This window comes from Rhinolophus hipposideros (assembly GCF_964194185.1).
Source record: "Rhinolophus hipposideros genome assembly, chromosome: 22".
NCBI classification, from domain to species: Eukaryota; Metazoa; Chordata; class Mammalia; order Chiroptera; family Rhinolophidae; genus Rhinolophus; species Rhinolophus hipposideros.
The window spans coordinates 40,247,825-40,265,637 of NC_138068.1; the positions used below are offsets into that span (position 1 = coordinate 40,247,825).

The 17,813-nt window shown below is 39.0% G+C and overlaps 1 protein-coding gene across 2 annotated transcripts in view; it reads left to right on the plus strand.

Annotated features, from left to right (window-relative positions):
* Window positions 1-17,813, plus strand: part of CFAP61 (cilia and flagella associated protein 61) — a 325,115-nt gene that overhangs the window by 121,609 nt on the left and 185,693 nt on the right. For both annotated transcript variants that reach the window (XM_081034409.1, XM_081034410.1), the window contains exons 14-15: window positions 9,910-10,036; window positions 11,930-12,007. In XM_081034409.1, the coding sequence (XP_080890535.1) occupies window positions 9,910-10,036; window positions 11,930-12,007 (205 nt within the window). The remainder of the gene's footprint in view (window positions 1-9,909; window positions 10,037-11,929; window positions 12,008-17,813) is intronic.

Below are 17,813 nucleotides of genomic sequence, written 5' to 3' on the forward strand. Positions count from 1 at the left end.
GTTTTACCTGTCAGGATTGCTCAGCTCTAAAAGGAATATGATATCCAGAACTGCCTTCTTCCCTCTGCTCTTTAAAGCCCAAACCGTGCACCCCCTTCAGGCAGCTGAGCTTGGCCAGATGAGAGGGAGGAGGCCAGCTGACCTGAAGACATTCCTGCGAAAATGTGAAGGAAGGACAACCTCACACCCTGTCATCTATCCCAGAGACATTTGTATTTTTAAAAAGATAATTGGTGTTAAACAATGCATTTGGAGGAATTTCATGTCTCACAAATGAAATTCAAATATGTGAGTGTGGGAAAGATATCAACAAAGAGTAACTGTCACCTTGAACTGGTCCCTGGTATCCATTCTACCCAAGGTGGCACTGTCTTCACGGGGCCTTCCCTTTCTGTCCCCATTTCCCTACAGTATTCTCTAAAAGTTTCAAGATGTTTTCACAGTCGCCCCCCCATTGACAGACACCTGCATTTCAGCCGGGGTGCAGGAGGGGTTCAGGTGCAGCACCAGCGTCCTTTGTAAGCAGGTCTCTGTGACACGCATACCTTGTGTCTGTGGGACGCATGCTCAGCTTTTAGCAAGTGAAGCCTTAACAAGGGTTTGTTCCCTGATGTCAAAGGAGACCATCCAGAGGTGGCTGACAGCTTTACAAGGTCATCACAAACTGTGGCATCTTGCACCTTCTGTCGTATAGCACGTGGCTCCCGTTTCAAGGTCACTTCATCTTTTTACTCAAGGAGAGTTTGTATTTCATACACTGTTTAGTTCTATTCCAAGTGCGGTCCAGGGATCAGCAGTGCTAGTATCAGCAATCATGGAGAATTTGCTCAAATACAGAATCTTAGGCCCTACCTCAGGCCTTTGGAATGTGTTTTCCTGGGAATCTGTGTTGTTAACAAGTGTTCCACTTGATTTTTATGCATATTAAAGCTTCATAAGTGCCAGAGGTGTTTCTGCCTTTTATGAATATAGCCTTTGAAAGATATATTGAAAGATATATTGAAAAGAATTGTGATTCAATCTCTCCTCCAAATACAGATTTTCTGTAACCCTATAAGGCACACCTACTTTAAATCTTTTGTTCTCTGGTAATTCTTGGCTCTGTTGAGGTGTTAAGGCCCTTCTGTATTGCATAAATGGACCCTTGGGCTAGATTTTATAAAACTATGTGAACTGACAGTCTTATAGATTTTTACTTATTTATATTGTGATTTCCCTTATCTCTTTCTAATTTTTGTCTTTTCATAACACACTCCCTTTAACCTATGTTTTTCTAAAACCATCTTTTTAAATTTCAAAACTTAGATTATCAGTGGGCATGCTTTCAGTTGGAAATAAAACAAAACCCAACTCCAAATGGCTCCAACCATGGGACATTTATTGGCTCACGTAAGTGTGAGGTCTAGAGATAGGTAGGGCTTTAGGGTTTGAATCTTCAGGGTCTCGGTTTTCTTCCTTTTTCCACTCTGCTTTTCCTAGCGTCAGCTCCAGCCTGAAGTTGGCTTCCATCACATTGGCAAATGGCTGCTGCCTTCTGGGCTGCCATCCTTGCACCACTGTGGGGGCGGGAAAGCTGGCTGAAGGCGCAAGCTTTCTTTCCCAGAGGGCCCTGGCACATACCCTCGCATTCACCCAATACATAATATTGACTGTTCTGTGTGTGCCAGCCCCCACTCCAGGTGCTAGGGAAGCAGAAGTGACCCAAACAAACAAAAATCCTCGCTCACATTGGGCCTGCATTCTAGTTAGAGGAGAAAGACAGAATTAAAGGGAAGAAATAAAATATATAGTGTGTAAGTAATACAAGTGAATGTAAAGAGTAAAGCTGATGGGGGGAAGAAATATTGGGGTGCGGGGGTGCAAAGGGATGGACTCTGGGAGAGGGAGGTGAGGGAGGGAGCCACATGGGCACAGCCAGGGCCCAGGACCTCGACACCTACTTTTTTTATACCATATTTTAAAATATATTGTGTTCTACCATTTTTTGCATCACTTCTCTTGGTATTTGGGATGGATTGTTCTTGCTCTTAAGTTTGGTTACTTTAAATTTCATGACCTCATGTTCTGGTCTCCTGCCCATTCTTGTTTTCCTTCCCTTGGGAAATTATATTTGTGTTTGTCACCTGCCTTCTGGCCATTCTGGCGAGTACTGGGACAAACCATCCATTCAGTTGTTAGTTATGTCTGCCTCTTCTGTCAACATGTGCCATGGGGAGGCTCCCCTCATTTCACTTATGACTGCTGGTCTTTAGGGAGAGAACATTTCCTAATATTTATGTTAAGTTTCATTTGAAATGCGTATACACTAAATGCTTTTTAAAACTTTTTACCTTATGTCGTATTCTCTAGGATGTTTCCAAACTTAATATAAGGTTAGAATGTGGTATAAATGATTTTTGTTTTTCTCCTGATTGCCCATCTTAACCTTCACACTGGCTTTCCCTTTCTCTTGTTTATTTATAAGTGGAGGGCACATTTGGATGAACTGGCCACTTAGTCCATCTTCCTGACCTCCCAAACCATGTTTTTCTGAAATTTGCCATTTTTAATTTGGGGCAATATGTTTCAAACATTTTTATCCAAGTAATATTTATTGCGCTAGAAATTATATCTATGAATAAATATTTACTGCTAAGTTAAATCATACCACCAATTGTCATCTTCGCTCAGTAAATAAAAATGCCCTTAGGTAGTCGGCTTTTAAATGATTCCTCCCCTCTGTGTTTTTGTTTTATTTGCTTTTCTGTGGTGACTTACTCATGTGTGGTTGTCATTTTTCCCAGCATGTCACCGTTATACCTGTTTCAGGCCCATGTCATCATTGAGAGTATTTTAGTGACATCAATCCTTCTGGTCCTTTTAGTCAGCCTTCTTGACTAGAACCTGATAGAAAACTTTATTTTGTGATTACTGTTTTGGTTTTGTTTTTGGTTTAAACTGAAATACCATTGTTTTATGTTCTATTACATAGATCACTCATTTGAAATTCAGAAAGACTCAAATTACTTTTTCTTCTCATCATGTTGTGTTAATTTACTGGCATCAAAAAATTGCTCTATTTTCTGCAAGGTTGAGTGACCACACACACACACACACACACACACAAACTCATTTCTAGGTGTCTAGAACGATTAATTCACTTTGGGGTTGAAAAATTAAGTCTTTTTCCTTCTACTTTTATATATAATATTCTACTTTGTTAATGTGTGAAGTCTGAGTAAATACTATAAATTCTGACCTTTTAGGTCAGAGTCCATCAAAAACTGGAGAAGAAGAAAAACTTGTATTGTGAAGCAGGTGACCGAGGCTGCAAAACTTTCAAGACCCAGTGGGCAAGGGCTTCATCATTTTTTCCTGGAGAGGTGACATTTCCTGAGCAATCACAAATTTGGGCATTCAAGTACATCAGAGAAAGAAAGGAGTAAGAGAGAGGTGACCTGGGGAGATAAAGGCCCATGGGGAAGTGTCAGGGACAAAGAGAGCCTTACATAGGACCCTCTCAGGAGACCTTGCTTTTTCTATGGATGAAAGAAACTATGTGGAATGATGAAACCACAGCTAATCTCTCTCTCTGATTCAAGGTGGCTTTAGAACCATGTCTGAACCTTGAGAAGAGAATGGCTACATCATTCTGGTTACTCTCTGTTCACTTCCAGGAAAGTTGGGTAAGGCGGCATGCAGAACAGGTCGAGGGAGGTGGGAGTTCTTCTTGGTGTATGCCCTGGGACAGAGCAGAGAGCCTGACAGAAAGGTTTTAATGGAAGAACGAAGATTGGAAACTTCTTATTCAAAACTTGTGGACAGATGAGCATTAGGCCATACTTGGGCATGTCCGGTGTCTTTTGTAGCTCTGACAGTCTTAATTCTGACATGTAAACATCAAAATGAACTTGGTCTTTTTGGATATTTCTTTAGCACTTTAAAAGTTCATTCCACAGAAAGCTTGGTATCATTTTATAAACTCTCAGTGGGTATCCTTAATCTTTATAATTTATTTGAAAATACTGCAAGAAATAAAGATAGCAGTTTGATAATTCAACAATAAATACTATCTCCTTTAGTGTGTACATGTGTGTATGATGTCCAAATATATATTTTAAGATAATTTCATTTTAACTAAGGATCACACATGTTGAGAATAAAACTAAGTATCCTTACAACTTTGTTTTGAAGTCATTTTATTTTTCTAGGGGCTCTGTAGCTAAAACACAGCCTGAGGTCCCCATAACTCCTGGTCCATTTCTAACTTCATATACATCATTTGAAACTTTAAGGGATTTCAGGATTATTTATCAGAAGATGATTCTGGAATCAAAGAAGGCCAGCTCCCTGAGGGAAGGAATTGTGGACTATGTTGTTTCCTGAAGGATCCCTAACACCCAGAGCACAGTGGGTATGCAACAGACATGTCATAAATATTTGTTACTGTCTGAATGAATCCTTCTTAATAAAGCCACTTTAAGAATTAGTTTTTAAATAATGCATTTTAATAGAAGATCTATTTCTTAATGCATATTCATTTTTTTTACTTTTTCTGGATTCTCCTGTCAATTGCTATATAAAAGCAATTGGGACACGTACCTATTGCCATATTTGTATTTCCCTTTTGCTGGCCACAGGTACCTGCCATCTCATTCCAGTTAAAGGCAAAACAAACAGGCTGCTGTTCCAAGCACCTGACATGTAAGTAGCTGTATACACACTGACCACTTGCCTCAGAGCCTCCAGTGAAAATGCCGCCTGTGGAGTAAACCTACATTCTGCTTTTTGAACTGAGCAAAAAACAATTGAAAAGTAGCTCTCAGAGGCAAACACTAGGCAATAGAGAAGAGCCTTGTTCCGTAGAAATAGAGTCAGTCACATAGGTAATTTTAAATATTGTAATAGCCACATTCATTTTAAAAATCAAAAAGAAGTAGGTCAAATTAACTGTAATGTTTGTTAACCTCTTATAGCCAAAATATTATTGCTTCAACATGTAATCCATATTAAAAAGCATTAATGAGGTATTTTACATTTTTTATACCAAGTCTTCATGATACAGTGGGCAGTTTACACATAAAGCACATCACAATTCAGAGATACCAACTTTCAATTGCTCAGTAGCCACGTGTGGCTCCTGTATAGGACAGTGTGGCATTAGAGTAGGGCACAAACATATTGCTACTGCCATTCTTCCCCCTGAAAGTCTAGAAACAAATGAAAAGTATGAAGTGTTCTTTGGTGAATATAAATAGCAGAGATGACAGCTTCACAATATAACACAAAGTGATTGTGTCCTCTAATTGATAGTAGATTTCCATGGACAAACTGGTGAAATAATGTTTGTGTTTCTGTGATACCTGGCAGTAAAACAGCCCCATGTCGCATTGAACACTTACTGAGCACTGCTGTGGCTAGGAAAAGGCCAGAGTAGACCATGATATGTTCTGAACTTAAAGCCTTGCCAAGGGTAAGATGGCCACATCCCAGAAACAAAGGATACCACAATAGAGATATGCCTCAGTGTTACATGTTCATTCACTGTCCTGGCTCCAACAACACTCCTAATAACCCTATTGTAGCATGTATCATACATAGAAATGTGGGGAAGGGTCTCTGGCCATCAACATGCAAGCTGCATTATTCATTCATCTAACAAATATTTATTGAGCACTTACCTCATTGTAGGCATTGTTCTAGCAATGAGGGTGCAGCAGTGAGCAAATAGATTAGACTTCTTATCCTCATGAAGTTTCATTTTAGTGGGAGGAAACAAAACAATTACTAAAATAAATAGAAGGTAGGAAGTACTTTGGAAAAAAATAGAGCAGGTAATGAAGTGTCAGGGTTTCTAAATTTTTAATGGTGGGGTCAGGTTAAGGGAGGGGCTCCACTGAGAGGGTGATTTTGAGCAAACACTTGATGTTGAGGTGAGAGAACAAGGTTTGCATATTTGAGGTGGAGGAAGCAGAATTCCCAGGAAGAACTTTTGATGAGGGAGTGTGCCTGGACTGGAATGTTTGAGGAACAGTAGAGAGGCCTGCGAGAGGTGCAGGGAAAGCAAGAAGCTGACAATTTGGAGATGAGTCAGGAGGAAAGATCCCAGGAAAAGGGCATGGGAAGGAGGCTTCTGCTGTGGAGGGGCTCTCAGCCTTTCTAGAACTTTGGCTCTTACTTGGAGTGAGATGGGAATCATAGCTGGGGGTCTTAACCTTGGTCCATGGGTTGAATTCGGGGAAAATTGCATCTTTCATGAAGTTTAACTGAAACTTAGCATTTCATTCCATTGTAAAAGTAGGCAGCAAACCATAAGAGGATCAGTAGTACCTGTAACTTTCTCTTAAATTGAAATGACAGCTATTTTCCTATCACATTTACAGGATTTGCATACATCTATAAATATTACTTATGGCTTATGCTCAACTATATTATTAGATAACTACAAAATCATGTTCTTTAATGAAGCTCATATTTTATAATCCTACATGGTTTATGCATTATAAAGAGGCATCCTTGGCATAGAAGAGGTTAAGAACATCTGCATTACTGGGATTTGAGCAGAAGAGTGACAGGGTCTGACAGTATTTTATAAGCATCACTCTATTTGCTTTGTTGAAGATGGATTTTCAGGGCAAAGGTGGAAGCATAGATCCATATTAGGGTGCTGTTCCAATAACCCAGGCAAGAAGTGCTGGTGGCTGGGGCCAGCGTTGGAGGTTGTGAGAAGTGTTTGGATTATGGATGCATTTTGAAGAGAAAGCTACCTGAAATGCTGCTGGGCTGGAAGTGAGGTGTGTGAGAAAGAGCCAAGATGAAGCACAGGGTTTGAGCCTGAACCACTGGAAGAAGTTACCATTAACTAAGATGGGAAAGACAACTGGTGGAGGCCTTTGGAATAAGATTGAGGTGACTATATCAGGTTTTTTTCATTAGGAGATGCAGAGTCCAATATTTTGTCTGATACTAGTTCCTGAGAGAGGTATATTCAACTTTACCAATATGATGAAGTAGTCAAATTCTCGTAATTCTGTGAATTCTCACTTCAATATTCTGAAGCTATATTGTTAGATCCCTGCAGATTTGATATTGTCATATCTTCCTGGTGAATTTTTTATAAATATATAATTGGTATTTAGAATACATATTAATAATAATTTGATGAGTCAAAATGAAGATACACACTCTACATTTTTCCTTTTTTATTGAGTTATAACTGACATACAACATTATGTTTTTACTTTTATTAAATAAAGAACTTTTTCTCTCCTAATGCTTTTTGCCTTAAAGTCTAGTTTATCTTATATTTAGATTGCTACAGTAGCTTATATTTTGGCTATTATTTGCCATTCCTCTTTCTTTTTCCTTTCAACTTACTTTGGTATTATATATATATATTTGGTAACAGCTCACATACCAAGCAATCACCCATTGAAAGTATCCAATTCGGTGGTTTTTAGTACATTCACAAAGTTGTGCAACCATCACCTCTATGTGGCTCCAAAATATTTTCATCACCCCAAAGGATACCCCATATCCATTAAGCAGCCATTCCTATTCTCTCCTCCCCCAGCCCTCTGGCAGCAGCTAATTTACTTTCTGTCTCTATAAATTTGCCCATTCTGGACATAACATATAAATGGATTATACAGTATGTGGCCTTTGTGGTTTCTTTCACTCAGTATAATGTTTTCAGGGTTCATCTATTTTGTGGCATGTATCAGTACTTCACTCATTGTCATGGCTGACTTAATATTCCATTGTATGGATGTGCCATATTTTGTTTGTCCATTCAGAAATTAATGGATATATGGGTTCTTTCTGCCTTTGGGGCTATTATAAATAATGCGGCTATGAACTCATTCATGGACAGGTTTTGTGTGGACATATGTTCTTAATTCCCTTGGGTATTTTCCTAGTATTTTTGTGGCCTTATTTTTTACATTTACATCTTTAATCCATTTGAACTCGATTTTGGTGTAAGGTGTCCATATCAGAACCAACTTCTTATCCTTCACTTAAAAGTTGCTCATAAATATTAAGGTGATATTAATTGATAATTTTTATACCAGTTAATTACAGATGTAGATTGTTCTTTGCAAATAAGCCACTTTGTCCATAGTATGGGAGCATACATTAAAATTTAAGCACAAATATTAACTATAATCGAAAGTTATGTAAGTTAGAATATTTCGCTTTATTAATATTAGGAAGAGTAGCACTATCCAACTTAGTAATAATACCTGAATGACTGGAGAACATTCAGTGCAAGACCAGCTATATAATATACAGGGCCCATTACAAAATAAAAATGTGGGGCTCTAGCCTAAGACGGAGAAGTCATCTACCCTTCCTATGGGCTCACCGCTCCGGTGCATGGTAAATAGGTATTGTCCAACATCTGGCAACCTCTGTACTGGGATGCACTGAATACTTGGGTGGGAGATGGGCAAGAGGTCCATGCTGAGTTGCCAGCTGAACCATGGCACTGAGTGCCCCGGGTGGGGATGTCTACCACTTTGCTCTGACAAGAGACTCCGTGGGACATCCTGACCACCATCCTTCCCATACCTGTGTCCAGGACCCCACTGAGGGTGGGGCATGGTGGTTTTATGTTGTCCTCCCCCACTGATGCAACCTAGTTGTCACTTCTGGCAGAGGGTGACAGCAGTCATGGGGCAGGGATAGGGAAACCCTTTGGGGCCCAACATGCCAGGGACAAGGAACAGATGGGAGAGAACCATTATGGAGTGAGGGTGGGAGGTTGTTACTACATGTGAGCCAAGGCTCCAAGGCCCCACACATGCTCCATTGTCTTACTTGACTTCACGTAAAACACACAAAATCAAAGATAAAATTATTAAGAATTCTCATGAAGCCAGCCCAGGTTCAATGTAATTCCTTTCCTTTTTATAGTTCTCTGTGATTTAACTTTTTAAATTCAGTTTATTGGGGTGACATTGGTTAATAAACTTATATAGGTTTCAAGTGTACAATTCTATAATACATCATCTGTATATTGCATTCTGTTGACCAACCAAAGACAAATCTTTCATCACCATATATTTGACCCCCTTTACCCTTTTCTACCACCTTCTCTCCTCCCTTCCCCTCTGGTAACCCCCCTCTTGTTTGTGTCTATGAGATTTTGTTTATCTCGTTTGTTCATTTGTTGTTTTCAGTTTTATATCCCACATATGAGTGAAATCATGTGCTTCTTGACTTTTTCCATCTGACTTATTTTGCTTAGCACAATATTCTCATGATCCATCTATGACCTCATAAGCAAGAGAAGTAAAAGCAAAAATAAATGAATGGGACTATATGAAACTTAAAAGCTTCTGCACAGCAAAAGAAACCATCAACTAAACAAAGAGGCAACCAACTGAATGGGAGAAGGGGCTAATATCCAAAATATATAAAGAACTCATAAATATATAAAGAACTCACAATGAAACAAATAATCCAGTTAAAAAACGGGCAGAGGACTTGAACAGACACTTCTCCCAAGAAGACATACAGACGGCCAACAGATATATGAGAAGATATTCAACTTCAATGTAATTTCTTAATATATTTTTTAAATTGGGGGGAAAATTTGGCTTTGTGTATGAAGTACATATGAAATAAAGCGTGGTACTGAACATTTTAAATTAAATGAATTTAAAGTGTTAGTTTGTGTTGTCTCTGGTTAATGGCATTATCAGTGATTTTACCTTATTCTTTGTACGTCTTTTACATGTTTTTTCCAGGTTTTCTAGAATGAGATGAGTTACTTTTGTAATCATTTAAAGCCCAATGTTATATAAAGGTATTTTACTGATACTGTCTTATGTAAATGATATGTTGCAATTCTGTCTCCTTTTTTTTAGGGAGGGAAATATATTTTTTAGTACTTTAGCCTAAAAAAATGTATTTCTCTTTACTCAGGACCATTAATATAAGATTAGCCAATTTATCGGATACTCCTGGTGTTGAAAATCTTGTCAGCACCCTCATGCTGAATAAAAGGATATTGGAGGATTTAAAGCATTACAATGAGGCTCGCAGAGACCCTGTAAGTACTTGCTATGATTAGACTGGCTTCCTTTTCCTTACACTATTGGCCCATTATGACCCATGTAGGTTCAACCCTGATGTCTCCTTGGACCTCAGTGGGAGAATCGTGTGGTGGGGAGTGGCAGATGTGGCATTGGAAGATGGGAGCAAGAGGAGAAAAACAAGGAAACTGAGGTTTAAAAAAGTGAGGCTGTTCAGATACCCTAAATCCTTACCATGGAAAGGATTGAAAAGGGATGGAAAATTTGGACTTGATCCAGACAAGTGTTACAAAATGAGATAGATCCCCATACTAAGAATACACAAATCTGACTGAGGTTAGTAAATGGTGGCTCAGGAATATGTGGGTGCCTGGTGCCCAACTCAGCAGCATATGATATCAAACTTAGGGCATGGAACCCCCTTTCAGCCCTACTGGTTGATGAGTCTGTCTATACCCTTTTGTTGAGCTGGCTGCATCCTTCAGGATTGGATGACCTGGGAAAGTTCCTGTATGACAAATGTTGGGTTCTTTTTCTAGTATAGTAACTGTACTATATTTTTACCATGGCAATGGGAAAGCTAGCAGTCCTTCTCACATTAACACTGCTTTCTTAAGGACTATGCCAGTTAATTTGACCAGACATGGAACAATGCATGTAGTTAGAGAAATGCTTAGTTAACTTTTTAATGAATTTTATTATTTTTAAAATATTATTTTCTTAAAAATGAATAAAGTGAGCTTGTCACTCCAAGAGAACAACTGACAGCATTTGTCACCTATGATAAAATCCAAACTTTCAAGAAAAAATATTAGAATTTTGGAAAGTCAGTATCTGCCATTGTGAGCTTGACAAGCTTCCCAATACAGCTTCCCAATACTTAAAAGACCTTTTCTGATATGTCTGGTGGTGATATTAGCAAGTGTGATATTTTGATAGTTTTTAATGAAATAGGTCAACATTTGGAAAATCTTCATAACCTTGGCAAACCAATATTTTCCAGATAAACAATACGTGATGTTACAAAATCATGTGTAGGTAAAAGATTCATTCAAAATGCAAAACAGACCAATGAATTTTAATGCAGTAGTACATACAAAGTTAATTGATATGGTTTCAGATTCAATACTTAAAGATTTTAATCTTTAAAACACTACCACTTCTTAAGTTTCAGTGGAACATCAAAGAAGAATATCTATAATTATCTGGAAAGACTGTTCCTTTTTCAACTCTGTATCTTTGTGAAGATATTTTTTCATATATTTTAACCAAACTAACATATTGCAACAGATTGATTACAGAAGCAGATATGAGAATCCAGCTTGTCTTCCATTAAGTCAGACATTAAAGAGATTTTAAAAAATATGAAACATTATTACTCTTCTCTCAATATTTTTGTCAAAGTAAAAAATTTGTTTTAATTAATAAGTTAAAATTTTAAAAATTTAAAATTTTCTCAGTTTTAATTTATAATACAGGAAATAGTGATAGACATTATACACATAAACCAAAGCTCTTTGTAGTCCTCCGGGCATGGGGGCCCTGAGACCACAGTAATTGAGAACTACTGTTGTGGAGCTAAGGAAAACAGATTCCAAGTCAAGGGAATGTGGTTTGAATCATAGGTCCATCCCTTACTAGCTGGAGATCTTGACAAGTTAGTCAGCCTTCCAAGCCTTATTTTCTCAGAAATGAACTAGAAATAATGGTAATACTTATCTCATAGGTTGGAGTGAGGTTCAAATGAACACAAAGAGGGCATTTAACTTACTACCTGGCCCAAAGGTAAGTGGTGATAGATGGTGGCTCTGACTATCATTATGCAATCACTGTTAAACCCATTATTGACTGCCTACAGAAACATTAATAGTGATATTTCCAAGGGTTTTAAAACATGCTTATCATTTCAGGATGGAACACCACTGCAGGTATTTGTAGCTGATGTGGCAGAACAAATAGCTGGCATTGCAGTGATCAGAAATGAAATGGTAAATTATGAAATGGATATTAATTTCTCTGTGCCTTTTTATATCATAAATTATCACACAATACCTCTTGTTTTAAAAAAGATTTTATTGTGGAAGGGGAACAGGACGTTATTGGGGAACAGTGTGTACTTCCAGGACTTTTTTTTCCAAGTCAAATTGCTGTCCCTTCAATCTTAGTTGTGGAGGGTGCCGTTCAGCTTCAAGTTGTCCTTTCAGTCTTAATTGTGGAGGGCGCAGCTCAGCTCCAGGTCCAGTTGCCGTTTCTAGTTGCAGGGGTCACAGCCCACCATCCCTTGCAGGAGTAGAACCGGCAACCTTGTGGTTGAGAGGACGTGCTCCAACCAACTGAGCCATCCCGGAGCTCAGCGGCAGCTCAGCTCAGCTCAAGGTGCCGTGTTCAATGTTAGTTGCAGGGGGCGCTGCCCACCATGCCTTGCGGGACTTGAGGAATTGAACTGGCAACCTTGTGGTTGAGAGTCCACTGGCCCATGTGGGAATCGAACCGGCAGCCTTTGGAGTTAGGAGCATGGAGCTCCAACGCCTGAGCCACCCGGCTGTCCCCCACAATACATCTTTTGAAGTTTCATTTTTACTTATTTAATATGAATGTCTTCTTTTTCTGAAGGGTATAAATCATCATATGCTTGCATCCCATTCGGCAGCCTTTCAAATATTCATTTTTTTCCAGTTCAATGTTTAAAGTAATAGAAAAATACATGAAAGTATTCACATTCTAAAAATTCAAATAACCTTCCATCATCAAAAAAAGTCCCACTGCTCTCTTCAAAGGATTACTACTATTGATAGGCATTTATCTATTCCAACATTCTTCCTTGCACTTAATTAGGGGTGTGTGTGTGTGTGTGTGTGTGTTTGTGTGTGTGTGTGTGTGTGTGTGTGTGTCTCAAGAGGACATCTGATTTTATTTTTTCCCAGTGCACAGCCAATTATTCTAAAGTTTTTATTACAGAGTAGTCTATTCTTTCCCCACTGATTTAAAATGCTGCCTTTACATTATTAAATTTCCATGTGCCTGTGTCTATTTTTACTCTCTATTTTGTTCCACGGATTTACTTGTTGATATCTATTTCATTATGTGCTTTGATATCTGGTAAGGAGTCTTCTCTCATTTGTCTTTTTTCCCTAAATTTTCATGGTTTTACTTGGATATTTCTTCCTCCAGATAAACCTTGTAATACTTACGAATTTATTTGCACCTATGTAGATTTTATAGAAAATCTTAGGCAGAATTGACAATTAAAATACTGAGACTTCCCTTCTAGGAACATAGCTTCCTCTATTTTTGTTATTGTGTTGAATTCTTTTGGATTCTTCAGAAAAGTTTTGTGGCTTTTTTTCACACAGGTTTTGTTTGCCAGATACTTGTCTACCCCTCGGGTTCACTGTGTGCCCGTCTCCATCCTGTGCAATCCCAGGGAGCCCAACCTGGTGGGTAGCATCACAGTGCCTTTGCCCTTTGGGTTCCAGTTAGGTTTGGCCAATGAGGAACCCTGATGAAAAGAAGGAAGGAGAGTGAAATTGGGGTCCCTGGTCTCTCCACTGAATTCTCTGATCTTTTCAAGTCAGCCTCTTGTCCATGACTCTTACTGGGTTCCAGGAACCAGTACCTCTCATGCCACCTACTTAGGCTGGTAACATCTTGCATTTGCTGCTACACTGTCCCTGCTGGTTTCTCTACCCCCTGCCCCCTCATTGTAAATAGTCCCTTTGTCAAACCTACCTCCAATTATGCTAATTTGAACATACCATCTGTTTCCTGCTGAGACCATGACCAATACAGTCCTGGACATTTGTGATTTATTTCTACATGTTTTCTATTTTTCTGTGTACTGTGAATAGACACTTTTTTCATTGTGCTTTCAATATTTGGTATGTGGGAAAACTACTAATTTTTGTACTGTGATCTTGTATCCAACCAAGTTTTTGAAGTCTTTTATTAGCTCTGAGTGTTTCTCCATTGATTCTCTTTCCGGCAGTGGTCAAAGCAGCTACAGGGCATGCTCAGATTACAGGGACAGAGAAGGGACTCCAGCTCGTGATGGGAGTGTGGTGAATTCCCTCTGCAGAAGAGCATGAGGGATGAGAGATACTGTCATGACCGTCTTTGGAAAATAGAATCTGCCACACCTTCTTTTAAAAATATTTATACCTTATTTCCTTTTCCAACTTTATTGTATGTTTAGAACAACATTGAATAGTACTGTTTATAATGGGTACTTTTGTTGTGGTTCTGGTTTTAATGGGAATGATTCTATACGTATTTTCCCCCATTTAGAGTAATATTTGCTGTAGATACTGGGAGATATCCTTTATCAAATTAAGGCAGTTCTCGCCTATTTCTAGTTTACTAAAAGTTTTTATTATGAATGAGTGTTGAATTTTATCAAATGTGTTTTTGGCATTTTATTGAGATGCTTACATGGCTTTATTCCTTTAATATATTCAAACTATCCTCGTTCTTGAATTCATCTCTCTTTTGATTCATACATCCTTGAGTATTTCTTTTAGAGAGGGTGGCAGGTAGTAGTGTCTCTGAGTCCATACATATACAGAAATTTCCATTTTGTCCTCACTTGAATACTCATTTGACTGTGTATACAATTCTTATTCAAATTATTTATCAGAATGGTGACACTTTTACTCTTGTTGTCTTCTAGTGACCAGGGTCACTGATAAAATATGATTTGATGTAAATAAATGTATGTTTGTTTGCTTTCTGTCTTGAGAATTCGTTTTTTTCCTTTTATCCCTGAAATTTTGAAAATTTACCAAGAAGTATCTTTTGCCTCTTTTGAGCTTGGGAACATCTTTCTTCTATGATTTTATTAATTGTTTCTTCCCTTTCATTTTTCTCTCTTCTTTTCCTCCTGAATTTGAGATAGCTACTGGAACTTTTGAATTGGTCATTCACTGTCTCTTAACTTCCTTCTCATATTTTTTAATCTCTAATACTTTTTTCTAGGAAATTTCCTTAAATTGTGTCTTCTGGATCCCTAATCAGTTTTCAGCCATGTCTATTCTATTATCCAGGCTTCCTATTGGGATTTTAATTTCAGGGTCCGTACATTTAACTTCCAAGTCTCTTCCTTGTTCCTTTTTGTAGCAGCATGATGTTATGTTATATTGAAAATGTTTTTTGGTATGTCTGAGGACATTAATATATATTTTTTTTAAATTCTCTTCTGTTCCCTGAATAACCTCTGTTTTCTCTGGAGTAAGTTGTATGTTTCTCTATTCTGGTCTTTTACATTTGTTGGTTTTCCTTAAAAGTCTGTTCATGTCATGAATGACAGATTAGATTACCAGTATGGCTGTCTGGCATGGGTATCCTGACAGTTGTGCATATCTGCTCTCCACTGCATTTCTCCAGTCAGTGGGAGGGCTGCCCACCCCCCTGACTGATTGGGAGGGGCATCAGTCAACCGGCTTCCTCTTGTGGTGCTTGAAGGTACTACTTGCAGGGACCTTCGAGTGGCCCAAGGTAGGAAGGTTCAAACTAGTGGGAGAGAAGTTCAGTACGCTTCCTTCTGTGGTAAAACTGCCTTACTCTTTTGTTCCCCCATCACTCTCTTCTCATTATTTTAAAAATAATTTTTTGTTTAATTTTAAGGGTTTTGGGATGGGAGGAAAATTAGATGCACGTGGCCCATCTGCTGTTTTGTGCTAATAACCTCTATTGGCTCTGTTTTTCAGTGATTTCTCAGCCCTATACTTGTTACTCATTTTATTTTATAATGAGAAATGCCTACTTGGTAATCAAATAAAAATCTTAGAGTGTAAAGGCAGTCTAGGGTCAATGCAGATGGAAAGCTCAGACATTGCCAGAATTGCCCTCGGGCCCCAAACCCAGTTTCCTCTGTGCTTTGTGGCAGAAGCTGGTAAGACAAGTGACCTGGAGGGGCTTGGACACAGACTTCACAGTTTTCCTGAATTTTCTACTGCGAGCCTGTCCTTGCCTGTTCTCGTGAAAGCAAGGTCATTGCATTTTCCAATTCCTCTTCTTTTTTTTTTCCAATTTTTTTTTTATTGGGGAATCTTGGGGAACAGTGTGTTTCTCCAGGGCCCATCAGCTCCAAGTCGTCCTTCAATCTAGTTGTGGAGGGCGCAGCTCAGCGCCAAGTCTAGTCGCCATTTTCAAACCTTTAGTTTCAGGGGGTGCAGCCCACCATCCCATGAGGGAATTGAACTGGCAACCTTGTTGTTGAGAGCTTGCACTCTAACCAACTGAGCCATTTGGCTGCCCCTTCAGAAGCCCAGTGGCAGCTCATTGTCTTCAATCCTGTTGTGGAGGGCACAGCTCACTGGCCCAGGTGGGAATCAAACCGGCAACCCTGTTGTTCAGAGCTTGCGCTCTAACCAACTGAGCCATCTGGCCATCCCCATCCAATTCCTCTTCTTGAAAGTGTGCTTTTAGGGAAATTTTACTGTGGAAAATGCAAAGAAATATAAGTAGGTGCTTTCCAATTTGCATATGGTTTGATTTTCCCTGTATATCAAGTGTGTTTACTGCTTCTGTAATTAGAGAGTCACACTCTGGTTTTCACGCCCACCTCCACAGTGTGCACTGCTGGGATGTGAAGCAGGACAAGCTGAACCAGTGCACAGTTAGCATGGATGAGCCCCTGGTTCCCTCCCCCGCTGTATGGGATGATCAGGACAGGGCCCACAGAAGCAGGAGTTTTACAAGTAAACATTCACCAGTCCTTTAAATTACCTTCCACAGTGTAAACATGTTATACAGTCATATGAACATAACAACAGTCGGTCAATGATGGACTGCATATACAGCGGTGGTTCCCAAGATTATAATGGCGCTGAAAAATTCCTATTGCCCGTGTAGCTGATGTTCTAATGTCATAGCGCAGTGCATTACTCACGTGTTGGTGGGGATGCTGGTATAAACCTGCCAGTCATATAAAAGTAGAGCACATACAATTATGTACAGTACATAATACTTGGTAATGATAATAAATGACTGTGTTACTGGTATACGTAGTTACTATATTATACTTTTTGTTATTTTAGAGTCTTTCTACTTATAAAAAAATGTTTGCTATAAAATTGTATGCCATGTTATGTTGGCAGCAGCCACGTACATCTCATTTTTTACTGCATTTCTTGATTGTATCTTTTTCTCTTGTGCTTGATTTAATCTCATGTTGTTTTGTACAGTAACATGCTGCACAAGCTTGTAGCCTAGGGCTATACCATACAGCCTAAGTGTGCAGTAGACTATACCGTCTAGGTTTGTGTAAGTGCACACTATGACGTCGACACAATGACGACAAAATCACCTACTGATGTATTTCTCAAAATGTTTGCCTAACGACTCATTTCTCAGAATGTATCCCAGTCGTTAAGCAGTGCGTACTGTACCTCAAAGGGATAAAAAGTTAAAGGAATGCCTGTGGATGAGGCCCAGCCTCACAGTTTTATTGTAGGCCAACCCAGCCACATGTGTCAATCAAAGTGTGGGACTTGTGGGATGGCTCATTTCCACAGTAATAGGTGAATAGACTATAGTAACGAATCCAGAGAATGCTGGTGGGTGTTTGTCCTGCTCCGGAAATTTGCACACGCTCAGTCAGTCCTGCTGACCAGCTCACGCTCCCCTTGCCCAACAGCAGTGAAGAGCTGCTGTCATGTTTCCTGCCACTAGCAGAGATGCAAGGCTCTCTGTAAAGAACAGATTCCAAAGCTATTTAGCCATCCTCCAGAGACAAGCCATCAGAACAGGTGACTTTCAAAACACGTAATTTTTAATTTTAAAAAATTTAACAAGGAA